Below are 20,224 nucleotides of genomic sequence, written 5' to 3'. Positions count from 1 at the left end.
CCTTGCAACGGGATCACATTCTCCGAAGCCGCTCGCTTCCAGCTGGGTTAATAAGAGTTAGATTTAAGCGCTGTGCGATTGGAGGCCAGGAAGAGCACACACCTGCTTCTTGCAAGCGATATTCACGTAAGTCTTTGGTCTTATCAGGCCCTGTGATATGACCCCAGCCCGCGAGGGGAACCACAATTGCGGTGGCATTGTCTCCACCGCCCAGCTCCTGTGCGAATGAGAGAATTCGATCAGCTGCGGTCTTGGGATCCTTGCAGCCACGGGCCAAGTCTACAACTTCGTCATCGGATAACATCGATGATACACCGTCTGAAACGGCAACAATATACGCCCATTCTGATCCTAATCATCGAGTCAATACCATTCAACAAAACGGGGTTTGTACGTAGTTCCCCACCTTCTAAGAGTTTGGTTCTTACTTCCGGTTCTGGCGTGACGCCGAACCTTTTGTATTTAAGATCTCCGAGACTGTTCGAGCCAGGGTTAGCAGACTGAGGAGTGGGGTAAACAAAATGAAGATGACCTGCGCGTGTTTGCCAACGCGCCCATCCAACTAATAATTGATCAGAATGGAGACTGAAGGAGCTGGGTGGAGACATACCGAGATTCACCAAACGAATCAGTGATTAACGCTGAGCCCATCATTTTACGCAGGCGTGCAGATTCAACTCGGGAGTCTGCGTGATGGTTCTCAGTCATTGTAAACACCCTCCCGCCATTGGTCGAACATAATAAAACACGGGTATCTCTGGCGACCATCGTTGTGGGTATATATGAATAATGATAATTGGGGTTCAGCAACTCACCCGCAATGAGCCACAGTCAGCGCCGTCTTCTTTGCGGAGAAGAATGGAGCCGCTGGGCTGTCAAGGGTATGCAGAAGGATGAGAGATGCGGTTGCTCCACAATTTTGTGCAACTGGATCCGAAGATAAATTCTTGTCTACCTGTCGAAGTTGTACGTGCTGTGGAAATGAAAAGAATGTAAAGGATAACATACTTCATAAAAAGCCAGCGCTGCTCGTGCCTCCAAATCCATCTCAGATGTGTTCTCAACACCGTGGATCCAAGGGGTCATCGGACCGCCTCTATATCGTTTGAAATAACCTCCCACTTCTTTGGTGATCCATGTGTATAGCTCGGGGATCATAGACTTATCTACAGACTCGAACAATCCATGTAGTTCCTGGCGAAGATATTGAGATACAGCGGACCCTCCATGGCTTCAGAAGGTGAACAGCTGGAACTTTCGCATAATGGATCGCAGGCTTACCCGTCGTATATTCCTACAAATACAACTTGTCTAGCGTAGAGGTCTCCCACTTTGCTTGGGTCCCAATCTATGGCATGGGCCTTTTTCACACTAATGCGGAGTTCCTCCGGATTCAGAGACAGCGTCGCGAAGGAATAGAAATCTTCTTGATGACTGGCAGCTTTCAGCTTCACATGGAGGCAATAGTGGACAGCGATGGGACAAACCCCCTATTCCCTCTGGAGTTGGCGACACCAATGACTTTAGGCGACGCTAGTGGGATGCGCATAGCTCCCCCTTGAACCACGATGTCAGTATACTGCGCCCGCGCCGGAAATGTCCCATATCGACGCACCTGGGGAAGCACATCGAACATAGTCGTGGTAATTTGCGACGAACGGGCTAGCAGTACATTTGAAACCTGGTTTGGACAATAATCTAAGGGCCATGCGAGTGGTATATGGGCCACGAATTCAGAGATGCATTGCCCTCAATAGTGGTCGATGTCGAGGGAGTCGGTGAGCGTGACCGTAGTGGTAACCAAGCAAGAGTTGCCGGACCCGGTAGCGCTGGTGAGCCCTTTGCGATCGACCACCACCAAGAACATTGCTACTGCCTCCGAGACCCTCCTTGGAATACAAATTCCAGGAATATGATTTGGAAATAATGCGATAATACTGCCAAATTGACTTCATAGTTGAGCTCGATTCTCCAGTGAGCCAAATCTTCGTTTCCTTTAGCTCATGGCAGCCTCACAGCCTCTGCGTAGTATCAAAGTATCCGCATGTGAACCAATGGACCTCCTGCTGCCGTGCGGTTCGGTCTTTTGCGTTGCAGTGACCCTCATTGAGGATGTATGGATATAAATTTCCAACTGATATGCCCATATCAGTCAATCGCATCAATACTTTGCCATCAAAAATATACCCTGTCGCATTTTCACAGTATTAATTATGTGGGTGTACCTGAGCGCTACTGCCAGACCCCATACTCACCACACGACCTTATCTATCGCTCCATGTTCATGCACTAGGTTCCCTTTCCTGTACTTTCGTGTCCTGGCTCCTCCACCTTCTCCGCCTAGATGCCTTCGGGCGACTTCGACCAGAGCACGAAGATCGGCTTAATATTCGTCGTCGTCGCGGCCTGCCTCTCCACTTTCGCCGTCTCATGCTTACTGTTGTATATTGGGGTATCTACCTCCTTCCCCTCATATTCTCGCGCTTGCTAATGCACTACCCAACAGACCTCCGTGATATACAATCCTGAGGTCACTCGAGGATGGAAGTCAACCCATGTACACTATTACTTCATGAATCTCCTAGCATGCGAGGTCGTCCAAGGCATTGGGGGGATTATGACAGTCAAATGGACGATTGACATGGTAAGAGGTGTTCTTGTGGTTTGCGAGTATAGACTAATCCTATTGCGTAGGGTGTCACAGAGGGTACCTATTGTACGGCCCAAGGTACCAGGCTCTACAGTATCGCTTACACAATCGCTAAACAATATTCAGGAATTTTCCAACAGATGGGCGACGTTGGCGTGGCACTATGGTGAGGTTGCTGGATAATATTCCTTCCTTTGGTTTCTGACGTCCACCAAGCTCTCTAGTAAGCTTAGCATCTCACCTTTCAGCCCAATCATCTCATTAATCGAGCCAGGCTATCGCCGTGTACACCTTCTGTGTCTTGGCCGTGCGATGGCACCCCCCATTCCTTTCGACGATCGTTGTCATCGCATTAATTTGGATTTTCCTGGCTCTCATTACTGGCGTCGCCTCAGCAAAGCACGGAGCGCAAGGCTACTATGGTGACACTAAATATTGTCCGTGATCATATCATGTGTCCAAAAGTTTTATTTCTGATACCCGTACGTATGCAGGGTGCTGGATCACTGATCACTTCGAGGATGAGCGAATAGCGCTAGAGTATTTTTGGATGTGGCTAGCTGCAATGGGCAACATTGTCATCTACGTACTCCTTGCGTTTCTTGTCAAAGGTACGTTGTTACCCTGTTGCCAGCCCTTATGTTAACCCTCTTCAAAGGTTTCCTTAGTTTCAGCGGGTGCAGTGTGCGATTTCATAGGCCTATCACCCCGGTGGAATCAGACCCTCTCTCCGTCGAAAATACTAATAGAAGTAGAACCACTGCGATTGCAGTGCAAATGTTATTGTGCGTCCATTTAACTTTTGACACTTACGGCATTCAACAACTACATCACAGTTACCCCGCCGTGTATACGATCACCGTGTTCCCCATGACAGTTACTCGATGGATGTCGTTCTCCGGCGCATCTGTTCCATTCGCGGCCACGGCCTTCGCTAGCGTTACATTCTGGTCTTCGGGCTTGTTCAACGTAATTCTGTTCGCCATAACGCGGCCACGCCTCCTTCCAAGTCGTTCTAAAATTACTTCGTCCCCGAGCGACCACATCGGCATGTCCCTCAAGAGTCCTGTCACACCAGATAGCACACAGCGCACCGACGACCGCTTCTCCGATATCGAGGCCAGCGAGCGGACCTCGCACTTCTCACCTCTGGCGTCCCCGGACAAACGCACCGATCGCAATCTTCCATCCCCTGATTCACCACCCCCTCGCGATTCCGATGGTAGTATGGCATTCGTACCACCTAATCTGCGAATTGACGAAACGCAATGACACACTTCGAGCAATGTATCTCTATAATGTACCTCGAGTTCGTATGCTGCAGTTGAAGCATATAATGATAATTGAAAATGTTGTTATAACTGGAGATTGGCGCGAAGGAAGTTATGCCTAGCAATAGACTCGGGCGTTACCGAAGTCTGGTTACTTTCACCGTTAACCACTGCTCGGTTAAAGGACGCAGCACTGCTACATCCGACTTCTCGAAGCAGAATGCTGGGTGAACCCCTGTGCCTCCCTCTAATTGAACCATTCTCTTAATCTCTCCAATGAGGTTTTCCCAGGTGTCATCATGCGAGCCGCTCTGGAGCTACGGCAATACTGGCGCGGTGAGCAGGGCCTTTGATTTGCGTGTACGGGACTTGTAGGGTTTGTAGAGCCTGTAGATGCCAGACGGATGTGAGATACTGTTCGTGTACAATCTATGAGGGGTCAAAGGCATCGGACATTTGAACGGATGATTGAAGATTTTGTTTGGAAATAGATGTCCAAAGTCTACCAAGGTGAATGTCGATACCGTGACCAGTTTGATGATATCTTGCCCCCACCGTTCGGAGACGTTGTCGTGTGCAATGATAGGGATTCTCCTTCACTGTCTGTGATTTTGAATGTTTGAGGCCGGGTTGAGGGGAGATCATTGAACTGGAGGAGAGAGGACACTCGTAATACCCTCTAGATGGTTGTCAAGCCTTGGTTCTCTACAGCGACTGAGGGAATGCCGGGCGTGAGTAGGACGTTGAAGAGATCCGTGATTTGCGAGTAGTCGGACTCGAGAGCAATCTCGCGCAAGCCGGGTATTTCGACTGGTTCTTGTATGTCTCAAGTCCTTTAAAAAGGAACTAAGATTCGCAACGCAGTTCTTGAGACTGAGATGTCGTAAACGGGACTAACTGAATGACTCGTCTGGGATTTCGAACGGTATTCTTTCACTGGATAATTTTAACCATTCGAGACGGGGCGGTGAAGCTTCTGCTACGAGCGAGCTGATCAGGTATATCGTTTCGTTAACCATTGGGCTCGCGAACGGGATATCTATTGATCGAATATTTTGGGACTGCGAGAACGCCAGCCTAATGAGGTCGGTGGTGCCGTCGCAGATTCTAGGATAAACTCCAGCACCGGGAATGGATAGTCGACAGAAGCGCCTAGCGCACGTTGAAAAACCTGCTCTGCCCACTCGTTTGGACGCAGCAATGCCGATGTCCAGAGAAGAGGAGTGTCGAGGTTACCAGGTCTAGTGATCCCGTGGTTCTAACTTGGAGGGGTGACAGGGTTAACCGGTGGAGATTTGGGGGACTTGGAAGCGACGGGGATATTGGTGCCCGCGCTGTGACATTTGCTGAGGAAGACTTTCTTCTCGAAGTGAGGCGACCCTCAGACAGACACCCCATCCCTTGATTGGGTGAACATTGGTCTCTTGCGACCCGTCGATTTATCTGGCCCGGTGATTCCAAGTAGGAGCCTGAAAATCATTCTTCATGATTGTTAAGAAGTAGCAATGACTGAGAATCAAAGATCCCATAATTGCTAATCGCGGGGCGATAATACTACCCTCGATTCTGAGGCCATGCAGGCGGACGACAAAACCCAACAACCTTCGAGGTACTTTAGAGTGTATCGCGAGCTCGTACATTGCAGTGGCAACATTAATATGGTAGTTGAACGGGCGGCGCTCGCACGTATATAATCCTCTCCCGGTGCTTTACCATCAGGTCGATTGGATCATTATCAACTCCCCGGCTGAAGACTGTAAAGCTGCCACAGCGGGCTCCTTGAAGCAGCCTCTCAGCGTGAAATGAGGGATCTTGAGTGAGCCGCTTTCCTCCCTCCAATTTGCCCACCCTCTTAACCGCTTCAGTGAGGCTTTCGATGGTTTCCTGAAGCGACAATCCAGATTCAGGGTCTGAAGAGATGGGAACGCTGATGCCGAATGCCATTCGTTTGACGTGAAGGCCTCAGCGAAGGAGAGGTATGGGGCTTGTAGCGTACGTAGTGTTGACAAATGCGCGACGGACGCGATGACGGCGGGCATAAGCGGTGGGGGTGCAGGGGTGCCACGCATGTTGGCGGTGAGGACAACAGACTGAACATTATGTTTTGGAATACTTGTCCAAAGGGAATCGAGATCAACTACGATACCAGATATCGATATCATCTTGTCCTTGCCGTCCTGTGACGGGGATGAGTGGAGTAGTCGGAAGTCCCCTGCCTCGTCGAGCTCTTCGATTGTCAAGGATTGAGGAGCCGAAGTTGGAGAGAGATGAGACATCTGCAGGAAAGAGTACGCATGCAGTACACTCTGTATATCGTCCATCTGGGCAGTTTCAACAACGACTGAGCAAATAACGGGCGCGACGAGCACTTTGAAAAGATCCATGATCTCATAAAAATCCGACTTGAGAGTGATCTCCTGCAAGCTAGGCATTATGACAGACTCTGGTGCATCCTCCATGATTGCGCTCCGCGAGTATCCGGAGTCTTGTAGAAAGAGTACTTCAAGTTCAGGCATTGCGGATAGTGAATCTAACACTCCGGCGATACCAAGATCCAATGCGAGACTAAGCGTACGCAGAAGGGAAAACCGAGGGGTGCTGAGGTCGGCAACGCAGGTATCGAGGCTAAGGTGGCGTAAGCGGGATTGGCTGAATAACTCGTCTAGAATATCAAACTGTATGCTTCTGCTGGTGATTTTCAACCGTTCGAGGTGGGGTAGTGGGGCCCCCGAAAGGAGGGAGGACATTAGTTCCATTGTTTCGTTGACCAAATGCCCGTCAAACGCAATATCTACGGATCGAATATTCTGTGGTCGCGAAAACACCATTTTGATGAGATCGGTGTCTGTTTCTTTCTGCGCCGTCGGCGGCTTCGGGAGGAATTCCAGCATCGGGAATTTGAGATCGAGGGGAACGCCCTGCGCGCGCTGAAGGACCTGCTCCGCCCATTCGTTTGGACCCACCAACACTGATGTCCAGAGAAGAGGGGTGGCTAGGGCAATGTACCTCCAGGTGCTGCAGACATGGGTCACCTCTTTGATCCAGGTGTAGTGAGCCCTTGGAGGCTCTGTCGACTCCGGGTATTCAGGTTTGGGGTGCGTGGGTGTTTGCGCGAGGCAGGCAAAGATCTGCACAAGGACTTCTGAGGGCAGCTTCACGGTCGTCGCGTAGTTGGCGTTGTGGTATTTGCCAAGGACGACGATTTCTTGTCGAAGCGCGGCAATGCGAGACGCGATGTTGGGTTCCGACAAGTCCATTGGCAAGAAATTGGGGGATTTGAGGCCTTGGATAATTTGAAGCAGGTCTTTATGAGAGCCTGTCGAGTCATCTTGTCTGGGACGGTGATTTCAGCCAAAACACACGCGTAGACAGGCAAACACATGCCATTTGTGAGGTGGAATCTGACTGTGGGAATATAGAGTCCCACGGTTTGAAATTCCCTGATCGTCTTGGCCCCACCAACAATCTCAAAACTTCGACCAGGACCACGGCCAGGATGCCACCAACTCATGCTCTGTTTGAGTCGGCCTCAGGCTATGCGATATTCGAAGTCAAGCTCACCGATGATATTGCCCTCAAGTCGAAGGCTATGCAGGACTCTCTAAAAGATCTATCGAAATTTGGCAAAATTGTGTCGCTGCTCAGCTTTTCGCCATATAAAAGTGCGGCTCAGGCATTGGAGAATGCGAACGATATCTCTGAAGGTCAGTTTGATGTGTTACCTTGGACTCAATCTACTCATGATCTTTGAAATACTTCTCAGGTATTGTAAATGAATATCTTCATTCCCTCCTCGAGCTCAATATCCCGAAACCCTCAAAAAAGACCACTGTCGTGTTGGCCGTGTCTGATTCTGCATTGGCATCGAGCATCAAAGCAGAGCTAAAAATTCCCTGCGATGTATCCGACGAAGCCCAGGAAATCATCCGAGGAATCCGTCTACACGCATCCAAACTCCTCAAGGGACTCCAATCGGACGACCTAATCAAAGCGCAACTCGGTCTCGGTCACTCCTACTCTCGCGCTAAGCTAAAGTTCAACGTTAACCGTATCGACAACATGATTATCCAAGCAATTGCGCTCCTCGATCAGCTCGACAAAGATGTCAACCTTTTTTCGATGCGCATTCGAGAGTGGTACGGATACCACTTCCCCGAACTCGTCAAACTCGTACCCGACAATCAACAATACGCGAGTGTTGCACAATTCATCGGGGACAAAGATACTCTCAACGAGGAAAAACTCCCGGACCTTGCTGCGCTCCTCGGAGACGACACCACTATTGCACAAAATATCCTCGATGCTGCCCGTGGATCCATGGGTTCATCACTGTCTGAGATTGACATGCTGAATATCAATGCCTTTGCTGGTCGCGTCGTATCCCTGTCAGAATATCGAAAGTCGTTGATATCGTACCTGTCGGAAAAGATGAACCTGGTTGCCCCAAGTTTAACGGCACTCCTGGGCGAACGTGTTGGCGCCAGGCTGATAAGCCATGCCGGCAGTCTCACAAATCTGAGCAAGTATCCGGCCAGTACTGTGCAAATACTGGGAGCTGAGAAGGCCCTGTTCCGTGCCTTGAAGACCAAGGGGAATACACCAAAGGTACGTCTACTAAATTGTTTGCTTATGGATCCCCGATCTCACGTTCACTTAGTACGGACTTCTCTATCACTCCTCATTCATTGGCCGTGCGGGACCCAAGTTCAAGGGCCGGATATCACGCTTCCTCGCGAACAAATGCTCAATTGCATCGCGGATAGACTGTTATTCAGGTACGATTCATGCACTATTTCGGAGTGTCGTTATGAATGCACATCTACTATAGATGTCCCGACTGCCAAGTACGGTGAAGCGTTGCGGGCCCAAGTGGAGGAACGTCTCAATTTCTTCGAGACTGGGGCCCCTCCGTCCAAAAACGCTGATGTCATCCACAAAGTCATGCAGGATCTTGCCCTGGAAGACAATGATCATGATGTTGAGATGGGAGACCCCAATTCGGGGCCGGCGTTGACTACACTGGAGGCTACTGTCACAACAAAGAAGGAGAAGAAGAAGAAACGTGGCAGTGAAGAGATGGACGTTGACGAGGAGGATGAGCACGCGGTGAAGAAAGTGAAGTTGTCGAAGGAGGAGAAGAAGGCCTTGAAGAAGGCAAAGAAAGAGAAGGCGAAGGAGGGAGGCGAGGTAAGCGACTCTTCACCTTGTCGTCCCTCGTCTCTAACAGTGTCTCAGGCCGAAGTTGGCTCCGAGAAAAAGGAAAAGAAGAGCAAAAAGGAGAAGAAAGACAAGAAAAGCAAGAAGACGAGCGAGGATTAGCTTCGCGTGTATCTTTTTGTGTTATCTATTTTTTTGTGCTATATATCTTTCTTTCCTCCTGGTCCAGCTAATCATGTTGCAGCTGTACATTGTGGTGGTACAAACACAGGTGCGTAATCTAAGTGCTTGCGTGCGCCTCCTGCAGGGCCTCAAGTTTGGATAGTGTTCGCTCAAGGAGGATTATGCCTCCTGTAGTCAGCCGCGGGATGGCCGCCAAAGGATCTTGCTCGCCGTGTGCTTGGCTTGAAATGATATGCGAACGAGCTTGTGTGATAACTTTCTTAAGACGCCCGCAATCGAAGTACATCCATCGAAGCTCAGATTCAAAACCACCAGGCGGTGTTTCCAGAGCACGGCGCACGAAGCCTCTTGTCAAAACGTAGGCCTTCTCGCTGTAAAGCCGGCTACGATGCGAATTTTGGATTAGCCAAGGAACAGAGGTATGTCGACACAACTGATCTAACCTATTCATAGTGGCGTCATCGGTCCCGCGCATCTTCTCGAAGCCTGGTTCGCAATACCAACTGCAAGGAACAATGAACCATATACCTATGGCGAGCAATGTGTAAACGTACGGTTCCTTGACTAGCACCAAGCCCTGAATCGAAACAAAGGCTTGCAGCAAAGACGACCGGTTAGCCCTCCATGATTCCGTGCGATCTCCCTGCCAAGTACCAAGTATTGACAAGCAGACTTTACCCTCCTCGTAAAGGTTTCTATATGATCAGGTATTGATTATGCCGTGATACACAACGGCAGGCATTACTCACGGATTCACTGTGACAAAAGGCTGAGAACGGCACAAAGCGAGATGATATCATTGAAGACATACCTCGGCCGTTGCCATTCGTCCAGCTATGGAAGTGAGCGATTGGTGGACTGTTTGGAAAGTTGGAGTCTAGTTGCCAATCGATGACAAACGGAGCGTCTTCGTAGGGCGTGTTATCTGGGCCCATTATAAGTGATCGTAGGAGATCTGTGCGGTCCTCGAAAGCACGGACCAAGATAGTGTCTACAGCAGCGTTTAAGGTTAGACGGAGTTGCATATGAGCTAAAGACCAGGCGTACCAGGTAGACTACTCATCAATATCTTATATTCTCGTTGTAATCTGCCGAGGAAGCTCTTTGAGGGTTGAGCAGGAGAAGACGAATAGAATGCATGATCTCGTGGTGTAGAAGAGAGAATGTCGAATCGTTTCCAATGGGAATCTTTGTCAACTTGGTCGCCGCGACGGTCAATGGGGGAGTCATCGGAGGTGTCCATCGATACGTCTTCTTGATTGACCTTGGGTTGAGCTGGCGGTGGAATTGGGCTTGTTCCTTCTGTGCCCTCCATGTCTGTATCTGAGTCTGAGTCCAATTCAGATGAAGGCGTGGCATCACGAAACCATTGAACATCGCCCTCGTCGTCTTCATCCTCGTCTTCGTCATGGTCGTGATCATGGTCATGGTCAAACAGATCCTCAAGCTGTTCCGTGGTGTCATATAATTTTGTAAGCCGTACAAGAGGATATGTAGCCTTCGTCCCATCAGGATGCGTAACCTCGACGCTGCCATCTAAATGTAGCTATCACCACATTATAAGTCGATGCAAAAGTCTTGAAATGCGGGGTGAGGAGACTTACGCTTGTCACATGGCCAAGCCAATTCAAAGACCCATTACTTTCCTTACTGTCTTTCATCAGGGCTGGCGGCGTTATCTTTCGTGGCGTAACGAGGCTTGAGCCAATGGTGCACATTTCCTTCCGCCAACCTAGGTTTGAGGCATGCTCGTCGTATACAGGTGCTTCCATTGCCCAAGGCTCCAATACACCGAGGCGGGGTACACGTGGTGGAACGTGACCGTTTGTTTGCCCTTCAGGGTGAATGAAAACGATGTCGCCTTGCCCTACGCCATATTCGTCTGACGTGCCAAAGACCTCTGGATCCGTCGATCCTTGGGGATCTAGCTCGAGGAGAGACACCAGCTCGGTGCTGTTGGTGTCGGTGAACAGAACCATGGCTGTGCGCTCAGCTGGATTCACTTTCTGCACAACCACTGGGCGCTCTTGCCCCTCGCCCTTCCAGACGACATAGTCACCTGGCCTGCAATTTGAATCAGATGAGCCACTACCGTAAGTAGTTAGTACCTTACCAACAATCGTAATCATCAACTGGGTGGGGAGCAAGGTCGGTGGATGGTAACACTTCTTGTGTGCCATTCTGCCACAGAACGGTAACCACCGATTGCGTCTCACTGACAACACACCGGCGGACGGTGAAAGAGAAGGTAGGGTCACTGCTGTCTGTATGCGTAGATGTCGGTGCATTCTCTGCGTCTTTCAAGACGACCTAAAAATACGGATCAGTTGCTTTACTTCATCCTAATAACGTGGAATCAATATGGCTTACCAACTCGCCAGCTGTCATGGGTGTATACGGATTCTTAAGATAGGTGAGTTTGTTGAGATCGTCCCCGTACCAAAACCGTTGGGGCGGAGTGCGCGACTGCAATTCTGCGGGGGAGAGCTGGAGGAAATTCACGTATGTTAATACTATGAGGAATGCACTCCGCAGTGGTGAGAGCTACCGTCTGATTAAGCGCCAACCAAGAGATGGCATATACGACGTGCTGGACATTGAGGACGGTGTCAGGTTCGTTGGGGTCGGGAATTCGTGTGAAAATCCTTTGCTTCAAGTCTGAAGGCAATATGTCCTAGGAAGAAAGTGTCAATGCGCTACAGTGAGATATGTAGCCCCTTCGAGACAAACCTGCCCTATGTCACCGGCCACAAAAGGGGAGCGTAGCTCAGAGAAGCTGACTAGTTGCCCTGAACTCGTCTCTACAAGGACTTCGTCGACAACCTATGGGGAATTAAATCGGCGCGCCGCTGAAGGTTATGTGAAGCTCACCTCGATTACCTAGATACTCCGTCAGGATAGTGGGCTGAGTAGTCGTCCTAAACAACTAAAGACTCACCTCGCCTATCCAGTCATTATATACGATGTAACAACCTACATGTGCCTTCCCAGAAGTATCTATGTCGTCGACTGTTCTCCATCCAGGGACGGCTACACCACTAATAACATGGTAAAGTTTGCCCTTGGCCTGAACATTAAGGACGACGCCTGTTTCTATATCGCCTGAAGTGCGCCTACAACAGTCGCCCGGTTGAAAGCTAGGCCGATCCACGAGTTGTACAATCTGCTCATCAACGACAGCGGGTCCTGATCCAACGTAATGTATGACAATCTTCCCTTCTTCAAGCAAGCCAGGTTCATCCCAGTGGGGTGTAGGCATGTCGGGCGAGTCGTCGGTGAGCCATGTTTTCTAAGAGCGCTGGGAGTAAGTGGTGACAGCTTTGTGCGCTGAGGCGGATTGACTATACCAGCACGATAGCCGACTTATCTGCCGGGTCCTTTACGAGATCCAAAAGGTAAACCTGGCAGAAAATTGAGCCAATATTTTGAACTGCAGTACGAATCAGCGAACCTTTGGCTTTCTCCTGGTTGTGGCCATTTCCAGGAGATTCGTGACTCGAAGCGGCGAAGCGAGCCAGTGATCTTCGGACATGTAATAAGCGCCCATGATTAAGGGTGGCGCTAAAATGCCTTGCTTGAGATCCATGACTGCTCCATTGACCTCGTAGCCTTCCACGCGCAGCAACTCACTCCTCTTCATCTCTCTCCACGACCACCACCACGTTTGCAATCACAGAATCGTAGCATTATGAGGCTTTGGCCTGCCCTCCGGTACACCTTGGTGGCCCTCGTCTTGAGCCCCGTAGTCTCCTGCTACGGCGCACAAGTCGCGTGGTCCTCCAACACAACGACAACCTCAAAGACACTGATCACCGCGCTCAGCGACGACCCGGACTATGAGTCACTGTTGAAGCTCATCATGCGGGCACGTCTCGTCCCGACTCTCAATCGTCTCAACGGAAGCACGTTATTTGCACCGACAAATGACGCCATTAAGAAACATAAAGGATGGCGCTCTATATTGCGAGACGACGCTACCGACCTCAAGGACAATGTGCAGGAGCAGCTTCGACAACAGCTGTGGTATCACTTGCTCAATTATTCAATAACTGATCTTCCAAACAACGAACCCAACCCACAAGTGCACAAGACGCTTCACTTTCCCCACACACTCGTAGACCCACCTTCGAAAGAACCACCTCCGTATCCCCCTTGGATGCCGATACCAGGGGGCACCCTGGGCGGCGAACCACAACGACTCCGGGTAGCAGCCCGGGAAGGGCGCGCTTTCGTCGGGGTTGATGCATTTGGCACCGGAGGGGCAGAGATAACCAAGGGAAAAGTAGATGCTGGCAACGGGGTCTTGCTTGGTATAGCGGACGTATTAGAACCGCCGTCTGATCTCGGTACGTTCAAGGTTTATGTCTATTAACATTAACCCACGCGATCTTCTCTAGCACATGTTGTCTCGCAGCACGCTTCTGTCTCCTACTTTCACAAAGTCCTCACGCCTGAAATCATCCACCTGCTAAACACCACTTCTGAACTTACTCTGTTCCTGCCTGTCGACAAGGCTTGGGACGTGTTGGACGACTACGAACGTATTTACCTAGAAAGCCAGTTCGCGACGGATGATCTCAAGCTGATATTAAACGAGCACGCTGTAGTACAAAAGCACATCGCCTGGTCAGAATCTTTCGAACCTGCTCTAAATCTCACCACCCTCAGCGGCTCTCAGCTCGAGGTCGTCGTTTCTCCAGACAAGACAATGGTATCATCAGCACAACTTATTCAGCCAGATATTTATGCCTCCAATGGTGTTCTTCACCTCGTGGACTCGTTGCTCATACCTCCAGGCACGCTCAAAGTGACACCGGAGAAGTCGTTACTAGCCCTCAACTGCACCACCTTCGTTTCCCTCATCCATTCCGTCAATTTGACCCACTTGATCAACTCGACGGATTCCAAATACACGGTACTGGCCCTCAGTGACGATACTATCTCCTTGTTAGGTGACGAGGACCTACCAGAAAGAGGCTCGGAGGATTTGAAGAAGCTGCTTCAATATCATTTCATTCCTGGGAAGTGGACACAGAAGAAGCTGAAGGCAGGAATGCTCTTGGAGACAAGTTTGGAAGAGAAAGCGTTAGATGGGGGCAGACAAGTTATGGAAGTGCAGATTAGTGGAAGTGACAAAGGCAAGGCCTTAGTGGACCCATCCATCAGCTTCGGCGGCGCGGGGGTCAGTGCCGAACACGGTATGTTGCCCTTCTTCTGTGCGACGTATGTATTAATATCCTCACTTTATTGCAGATGCCAACAGTACCTACATTTACTTTGTTTCTCGGCCGATTCCCCCTCCGACGGATGCCCTTGCTACTGCATTCACCTTCCTCGATTTATCTACCTTTTTGTCGGCTATCTTCTCTACTTCCCTAGCCGAGGTACTGAAGACGACACCAAGAACCACCCTCCTCATTCCCGATAACTCTGCCTTCAAGCGCCTGGGGATGCTAGTCAGTGCCTACTTCCTCCTCCCTTCGGCCAAGGCAGATCTAGAGAAAGTTATTTTGCATCATACCCTAGACGGCGTAGAATACGCCGAATCTCTACACAACGGATCACAGCGCACATTTGCCTCTCTCGAGGGCAGTGACATTACTCTCCAACGCCACGCAATCAACGACTCGATGTTGATCACTGCCAGTGGTGGTTGGACGGGCATGCGTTCCGAATTGGTCACTAAGAACATCCTCACGCAATCCGGAGTTATACACGAACTCACAGACATTCTTATTCCTCGGTCCGTTGACTTGACTATTGGGAAGTTACTCAAGGCAGCCAAGGTCACGACAATGACCACTCTCGTCAACAAAGCGGGGCTGGACTGGGTCTTGAACGGCACCGCCCCTCCAGAGGATTCCCCGTGGGCTGACTTGGGCGCTGTTGGTTGGACATTCCTTTGTCCAACGGATGACGCATTCAAAGGTCACAATGTCACCGAGCTGACGAAGGACGAAGATCTTCTTCGAAGCGTTGTCGCCCAACATCTCATTCCCATGCCGAGTAAACAACGCTTCGATGCCCACGATGACCTAAATAACAATCGACCATTGGTCATGGACGACTCCGTGACATATTCTACGTTGCAATCGCCCAATGCTGCCTACGGAGATGTCGTCTTCAGACAGCAAGAAGATGGGGCATACGTCGTCGGTATCAAAGGTGCACGCGGTACAGAAGGTCGCGACGATTACGGTCGCGTGCTTGCATGGGGCCGGTCAACTATTGGAAGTGGTACCGGCGGCGTGATTTTGATCGACTCGCTCATTGAACCATATCAACCTTCATGGTGGTTTGAGATTGGCGCACCCGTTGGTGTGGGTGTCTTCGGCGTCGGGCTTATCTGCTTGTTCTTCTTCGGGGTTCGCGCTGTATGGAGAAGAGATACAACAGAAGCTACCTATGAGCCTGTTGGTGGATTCGGTCAGGACGATGAAGCTTAGTGTTTCTTATCATAATCGGGCTGCATGGATAGAAATATATAATATGTATAGAACTTTGCACTCATGTACTAATTTATGACGGTGCCATATCTCTGATCATGGCGATTGGGTCAGTTCGACCAAGAGGGATAATTCACATGTTGCGGGGACAAAGTGACCCTGCCGAGGGGCAGTAGGGCACGCCATGCTCTCCTTCGGGGCAAGCGACCACACCTGGACCGGCATTTGCATTTCACGGAGGCCCGAGCCTATAATCTCGATCAATCCCTGGTTTCCCCCGTAACTTGCCTTTGAACCAGTCGAATCAACGAGACCACGATGGTGAGGGGATCATTCCTTGGTCAAGCGACCTCATATACCATGCTCATTGCTGACCCGGTGACCTTCAACCACTACAGAGCAGCGAGGCACCAGCGGCGGAAGAGTTCAGTGGAAACGCGACAACAGAGTCTGTCAAGGCTTTTATCGCGGGTGGTTTTGGCGGTGTCTCTGCCGTTCTCGTTGGTTCGTAGAAGCACTGAGCCTTCTGGTTTTTACGTTTTCATGGACGTCGTTCACAGGTCATCCGTTCGACTTGACAAAGACTCGGCTGCAAACGGCAGCGCCTGGGGCATACACTGGTGCCGTTGATGTTGTGAAGCAGATTCTGGCGCGGGATGGCGTCCGAGGGTATGTTCGGATATCTGTTGTGCGCTTGCATATTCGCTGAGATATGGTTGAAAGGATGTACCGGGGGATGGTGCCTCCATTGCTAGGAGTTACACCAATCTTCGCACTGTCGTTTTGGGTACGCCCCCTCAGATAAAGCAGTACTGCGTGGACTCACCACGCTATGCAGGCGTATGATGCATCAAAGAAACTCATACTATCAGCTACACCTAATCGCAAGAGCGACGTTTTGTCGACAGGGGAGCTTGCAGCAGCCGGATTCATGTCAGCCGTGCCAACGACATTAGTTACTGCTCCTGTCGAGCGGGCCAAGGTTCTACTCCAGGTTCGCGGTTCATTCTTACATGTCCTACTCGATCTAAACCTTCTGTCCTCAGATCCAAGGACAAGGAGGATCGGGGCGCCAGTATACCGGCGTGTTGGACGTTATGAAGCATTTATATAAAGAAGGCGGGATGCGGAGTATCTTCCGTGGTTCATTTGCCACGCTAGCTAGGGATGGGCCAGGCAGTGCTGCGTAAGTGCAGGCCTCAGCAATACCGTAAACATATCCTTACTCCTGTTTAGCTATTTCGCGGCCTACGAAGTAACCAAGAAGGCCTTGACGCCAGCAGGTGCGACACCGGCTGACCTGAACCTCGGCGCCATCATATTTGCTGGTGGAACTGCAGGTGTAGCCATGTGGGCCATCGCCATACCCCCTGATGTACGCACTCCTTTCAATCTGCGTATTTGGTCGCATGGTTGACGATTGATGGTTTAGGTGCTGAAATCCCGCCTTCAATCCGCCCCTACGGGTACCTACTCGGGTTTCATGGATTGTGCACGCAAGACGATCGCTCAGGACGGCGTTGCCGCGTTGTGGAAAGGCTTTGGCCCTGCCATGGGCAGAGCATTCCCAGCCAATGCAGCTACTTTCGTGCGTCTCTTCATACTACCCATCTAGATGGTCTATTGACTGTTCCTTTCAGCTTGGCGTGGAGGCATCTCGGAAGCTCCTGGATTCGCTATTCTAAGCTAGACAATATACCACCACAAAAGATCTCCTTATTGCGTCAGGGATTAGACGTGTGTAATCAATGTTCCTTTGCAATGCTATATTATTTGGTCGTACTGTGCAAGATCGTTGAGAACCCTTCAGGTCGCTCATCGAGGGTTGGATGCCACGTGCATCCTGAACTCAACCATTCAACTCAGGTCTCCCTTCAGCCCTCAGTGCCCGCATGGTAGATCTTCACATGTTAAAAGGTTTCATATATAAAGAATCGCGTCGATCAACGGCTCATCGAACTCGTTCAAAGATAACAGGTGTGTTCTACGGCTACTAATGCAGATATTGATGTCTTACCGAATGTCACCCAGATATTGTGCCCCTCGATATGCCTGCGGGAGTGATCTTGACAGTGGTGTGCTTAGCGTGGTTGCTCTTGGCAGAATACGCTGAGAGTAAGCCACTCACATGGATATGCAAGCCGCTCGCGTCGTGTGGCTTCATCGTACTCGCCTTACAAGCTCCCCACTTTGACGGGATCCTCTTCTCCGGCCTCTGCCTCGCTTGGGTCGGAGATGTCCTCCTTATCCCGGGCGGGGAAGCAACCTTCCAGCTAGGGCTAGGAAGTTTCCTCCTCGGCCATCTATTCTACGCTATATCGTTCTATCAAACGAACTTCGTAGCGTTCACAGCTATCACTGCCCTCCTCCCACTCGCCGTCATCTTCTTCGCGGTCAACCACGCCTTGGCGCCTCACGTCCCCAACGATCTTCAGAAACCAGTAATCGCTTACATGCTTGTCATCAGTGTGATGCTCGACCTTGCCCTTGCCACCCACGATACCACGATCATGATTGGGGCAGTTCTTTTCTATCTCTCCGACTTCCTCGTCGCTAGAGACCAATTCTTAGCGCCAGGCTTCTCAAACAAGTTGATTGGACTTCCATTGTATTACGGTGGACAATTGGTCTTGGCTCGTTCGTTGTATTAGTAGAACTCAACAATTTGCAATCTTTTCATTTACTGTGCCGATCCGATCATTTTTACCACTTGGTTGAACAATTGAACAATGAGCGCTTATTTGCATCTCACTTCTTGACTTCGACGACGCGACAGTTGGTCAAGCATTCAATATTGAGGTATGCAATCTGACCAATGCATCGTGCTGCGCGCTGACGACGACGACGCGACCAAGATGAGCACTTCCTTGAGCGATGCCTCAAAGGTCAAACGACGAGCTCCCTCGCGACCTACGGCGCGTATCGCGCGAACTCCATCAGCATCAGAGTATGTAAGGCCGATGTTGTCGTGGACTTGACTGGAAAGTTATACAACAGGATTGCGCGTAACGCGAAGCACTTCGAAACTTGGAGTTCACATCAAGGATGCGAACAAGTCTCGTACGTGGACATTCCTCAAGATTTGGTGAGCGACGTGTCGGACGTCTTCAATGTGAAGGAAAGGATACCAATCGACTGGTTGGATGAGGTCAAGTCTATCTCAGGCTTTTACCTCACTCAAACGTATACTGAATGATTGCTCTGAGTAGAAGGACCAACAAACATATTGGCCTCCGAAGTTCTATGAATTTCTCAAGTCTGCTCATCAAGCCTATCCTTGTATGTTTGGAGACAAGTCGATGGACCAAGCAGCGCTCCCCCAACTTTACTCCGAAGTATTGGTAGTGTTTAATGCATGGGCGCGACTTCGCAAAATGAAGATGTCTAAAGAGAAATTCTCCGAGGCAGATTATGCCGGTCATGTGTATGTTGCTCCCAATATTGACAGGAAGTTATGATTAAGTGGCCGATAGGTACAATCCGATTCGTGTTCAAGGTGTAGCGGATAACCACGCCAGGTAAGTTTGCTGTCAAGCCGAAGATAATCATTGACGCGCGCTACCAAAGATTCCAATGTTCCATTTCTCTACCGCAGCCTTCGGGACGCTCTAATATTGTCCCCGAAGCTGTTCGTATTTTGAACGCGAAGACAGTGATCCCTGACTTCTCGGTCTTCGTACCGGCTCGACGGGTTCGAGATCTCTCAAATTCCGCCAAATCTCCCTTCAACACATTAAAGCGCCATGTCCAAGTTAATAAATGTGGTGAGGCTAGCAGAGGCAGCTCGTTCCGGTACCAGGCAACACCGTGTGCTCAGTTGCCTGAAACGCCTGGGTTCGAGTTTATCAGTAGCGTCTTCGAAGATAAGAAGCCTACACATCTCATGCTGGACGATGCATATAGGCAAAACCGAATGGCGACAGCTGCCGTTGTTCGCCATTTGCATTCTCTGTGTATTGATGTGCCCGTTTTTGGCCTTGTATGGGCGACGGGGACAGTGCGTGCGCATGTTGATTGGTGTCAACAGGAAGAAGGCAAACGTTTGGTAGGTCCTTGCTGTTCTTCTACTTCGTTGATGTCGGAATAATGTAATGTCTTCTATGAATAGGCCGTATTCTCCGCACCGTACCCCAGCAATGCCGATCAGGCAGATGGGGAAGATCTCTCGCTCAATCATTTCCACGATTGGGAATTAGAAAAGGAAGGAGACATTCTACAAGTTTACTTCATCATCAAGAACATCGACACATGGACTTCCAAAAAGTTCCGCCAACGTGTTATCAACGGCGTGCAAACGTTGATGAGTGGCGTCTCCAGCGGCAAAAAAAACTACAAGCCATGGAAAAGGGTCGGGGAATTGTCCGTCCTGGCCCCGAAAGCTAAGGAGAATAATCCGAGTACATCTATCTCTGCGTCTTCTTTATCTACTCCTCCGAAGCCGAAGAGTAAAAGACGGAGATAGCTCGTTTGTTTGTATCCATTGCTATGTTATTGCTGTCTGCTGTGGGCCCATCTAT

The 20,224-nt window shown here is 50.2% G+C and overlaps 7 protein-coding genes across 7 annotated transcripts; 4 read left to right on the top strand and 3 right to left on the bottom strand.

Annotated features, from left to right (window-relative positions):
• Nucleotides 1–13: 13 nt before the first annotated feature.
• On the bottom strand, nucleotides 14–1,709 carry PC9H_003489 (uncharacterized protein; the record flags this gene model as incomplete). Its single annotated transcript, XM_036773082.1, has 10 exons — nucleotides 14–42; nucleotides 103–351; nucleotides 407–477; nucleotides 533–562; nucleotides 611–757; nucleotides 816–955; nucleotides 1,009–1,231; nucleotides 1,282–1,434; nucleotides 1,488–1,557; nucleotides 1,616–1,709. The coding sequence occupies 10 exons, from the start codon at nucleotides 1,707–1,709 to the stop codon at nucleotides 14–16; spliced, it is 1,206 nt and encodes a 401-aa protein (XP_036634555.1).
• A 635-nt stretch (nucleotides 1,710–2,344) lies between these two features.
• On the top strand, nucleotides 2,345–3,922 carry PC9H_003488 (uncharacterized protein; the record flags this gene model as incomplete). The annotated part of the gene is made up of 9 exons (XM_036773081.1): nucleotides 2,345–2,452; nucleotides 2,507–2,644; nucleotides 2,695–2,728; nucleotides 2,777–2,816; nucleotides 2,867–2,873; nucleotides 2,925–3,087; nucleotides 3,145–3,261; nucleotides 3,309–3,435; nucleotides 3,487–3,922. The coding sequence occupies 9 exons, from the start codon at nucleotides 2,345–2,347 to the stop codon at nucleotides 3,920–3,922; spliced, it is 1,170 nt and encodes a 389-aa protein (XP_036634554.1).
• A 1,714-nt stretch (nucleotides 3,923–5,636) lies between these two features.
• PC9H_003487 (uncharacterized protein) lies at nucleotides 5,637–7,178 on the bottom strand (the record flags this gene model as incomplete). The annotated part of the gene is made up of 1 exon (XM_036773080.1): nucleotides 5,637–7,178. One exon carries the CDS (start codon nucleotides 7,176–7,178, stop codon nucleotides 5,637–5,639), a length of 1,542 nt encoding a protein of 513 aa, XP_036634553.1.
• Nucleotides 7,179–7,417: 239 nt separating this feature from the next.
• On the top strand, nucleotides 7,418–9,240 carry NOP56 (snoRNP complex protein nop56; the record flags this gene model as incomplete). Its single annotated transcript, XM_036773079.1, has 5 exons — nucleotides 7,418–7,625; nucleotides 7,685–8,526; nucleotides 8,579–8,696; nucleotides 8,750–9,108; nucleotides 9,157–9,240. 5 exons carry the CDS (start codon nucleotides 7,418–7,420, stop codon nucleotides 9,238–9,240), a joined length of 1,611 nt encoding a protein of 536 aa, XP_036634552.1.
• A 118-nt stretch (nucleotides 9,241–9,358) lies between these two features.
• On the bottom strand, nucleotides 9,359–12,808 carry PC9H_003485 (uncharacterized protein; the record flags this gene model as incomplete). The annotated part of the gene is made up of 13 exons (XM_036773078.1): nucleotides 9,359–9,644; nucleotides 9,705–9,764; nucleotides 9,816–9,956; nucleotides 10,069–10,252; nucleotides 10,309–10,807; nucleotides 10,866–11,325; nucleotides 11,375–11,571; nucleotides 11,632–11,748; nucleotides 11,810–11,935; nucleotides 11,992–12,084; nucleotides 12,200–12,550; nucleotides 12,609–12,662; nucleotides 12,713–12,808. The coding sequence occupies 13 exons, from the start codon at nucleotides 12,806–12,808 to the stop codon at nucleotides 9,359–9,361; spliced, it is 2,664 nt and encodes an 887-aa protein (XP_036634551.1).
• Nucleotides 12,809–12,949: 141 nt separating this feature from the next.
• On the top strand, nucleotides 12,950–17,392 carry PC9H_003484 (uncharacterized protein; the record flags this gene model as incomplete). The annotated part of the gene is made up of 11 exons (XM_036773077.1): nucleotides 12,950–13,607; nucleotides 13,659–14,459; nucleotides 14,515–15,674; nucleotides 16,106–16,211; nucleotides 16,268–16,376; nucleotides 16,431–16,494; nucleotides 16,546–16,701; nucleotides 16,754–16,893; nucleotides 16,944–17,082; nucleotides 17,140–17,295; nucleotides 17,348–17,392. 11 exons carry the CDS (start codon nucleotides 12,950–12,952, stop codon nucleotides 17,390–17,392), a joined length of 3,534 nt encoding a protein of 1,177 aa, XP_036634550.1.
• Nucleotides 17,393–17,755: 363 nt separating this feature from the next.
• PC9H_003483 (uncharacterized protein) lies at nucleotides 17,756–20,169 on the top strand (the record flags this gene model as incomplete). Its single annotated transcript, XM_036773076.1, has 8 exons — nucleotides 17,756–18,344; nucleotides 18,484–18,506; nucleotides 18,563–18,654; nucleotides 18,705–18,855; nucleotides 18,917–19,131; nucleotides 19,181–19,225; nucleotides 19,275–19,752; nucleotides 19,816–20,169. The coding sequence occupies 8 exons, from the start codon at nucleotides 17,756–17,758 to the stop codon at nucleotides 20,167–20,169; spliced, it is 1,947 nt and encodes a 648-aa protein (XP_036634549.1).
• Nucleotides 20,170–20,224: the final 55 nt, after the last annotated feature.

The sequence above is a fragment of the Pleurotus ostreatus genome (assembly GCF_014466165.1).
Source record: "Pleurotus ostreatus strain PC9 chromosome Unknown scaffold_2, whole genome shotgun sequence".
Classification (NCBI taxonomy): domain Eukaryota; kingdom Fungi; phylum Basidiomycota; class Agaricomycetes; order Agaricales; family Pleurotaceae; genus Pleurotus; species Pleurotus ostreatus.
This window is presented reverse-complemented; position numbering and strand designations above follow the sequence as displayed.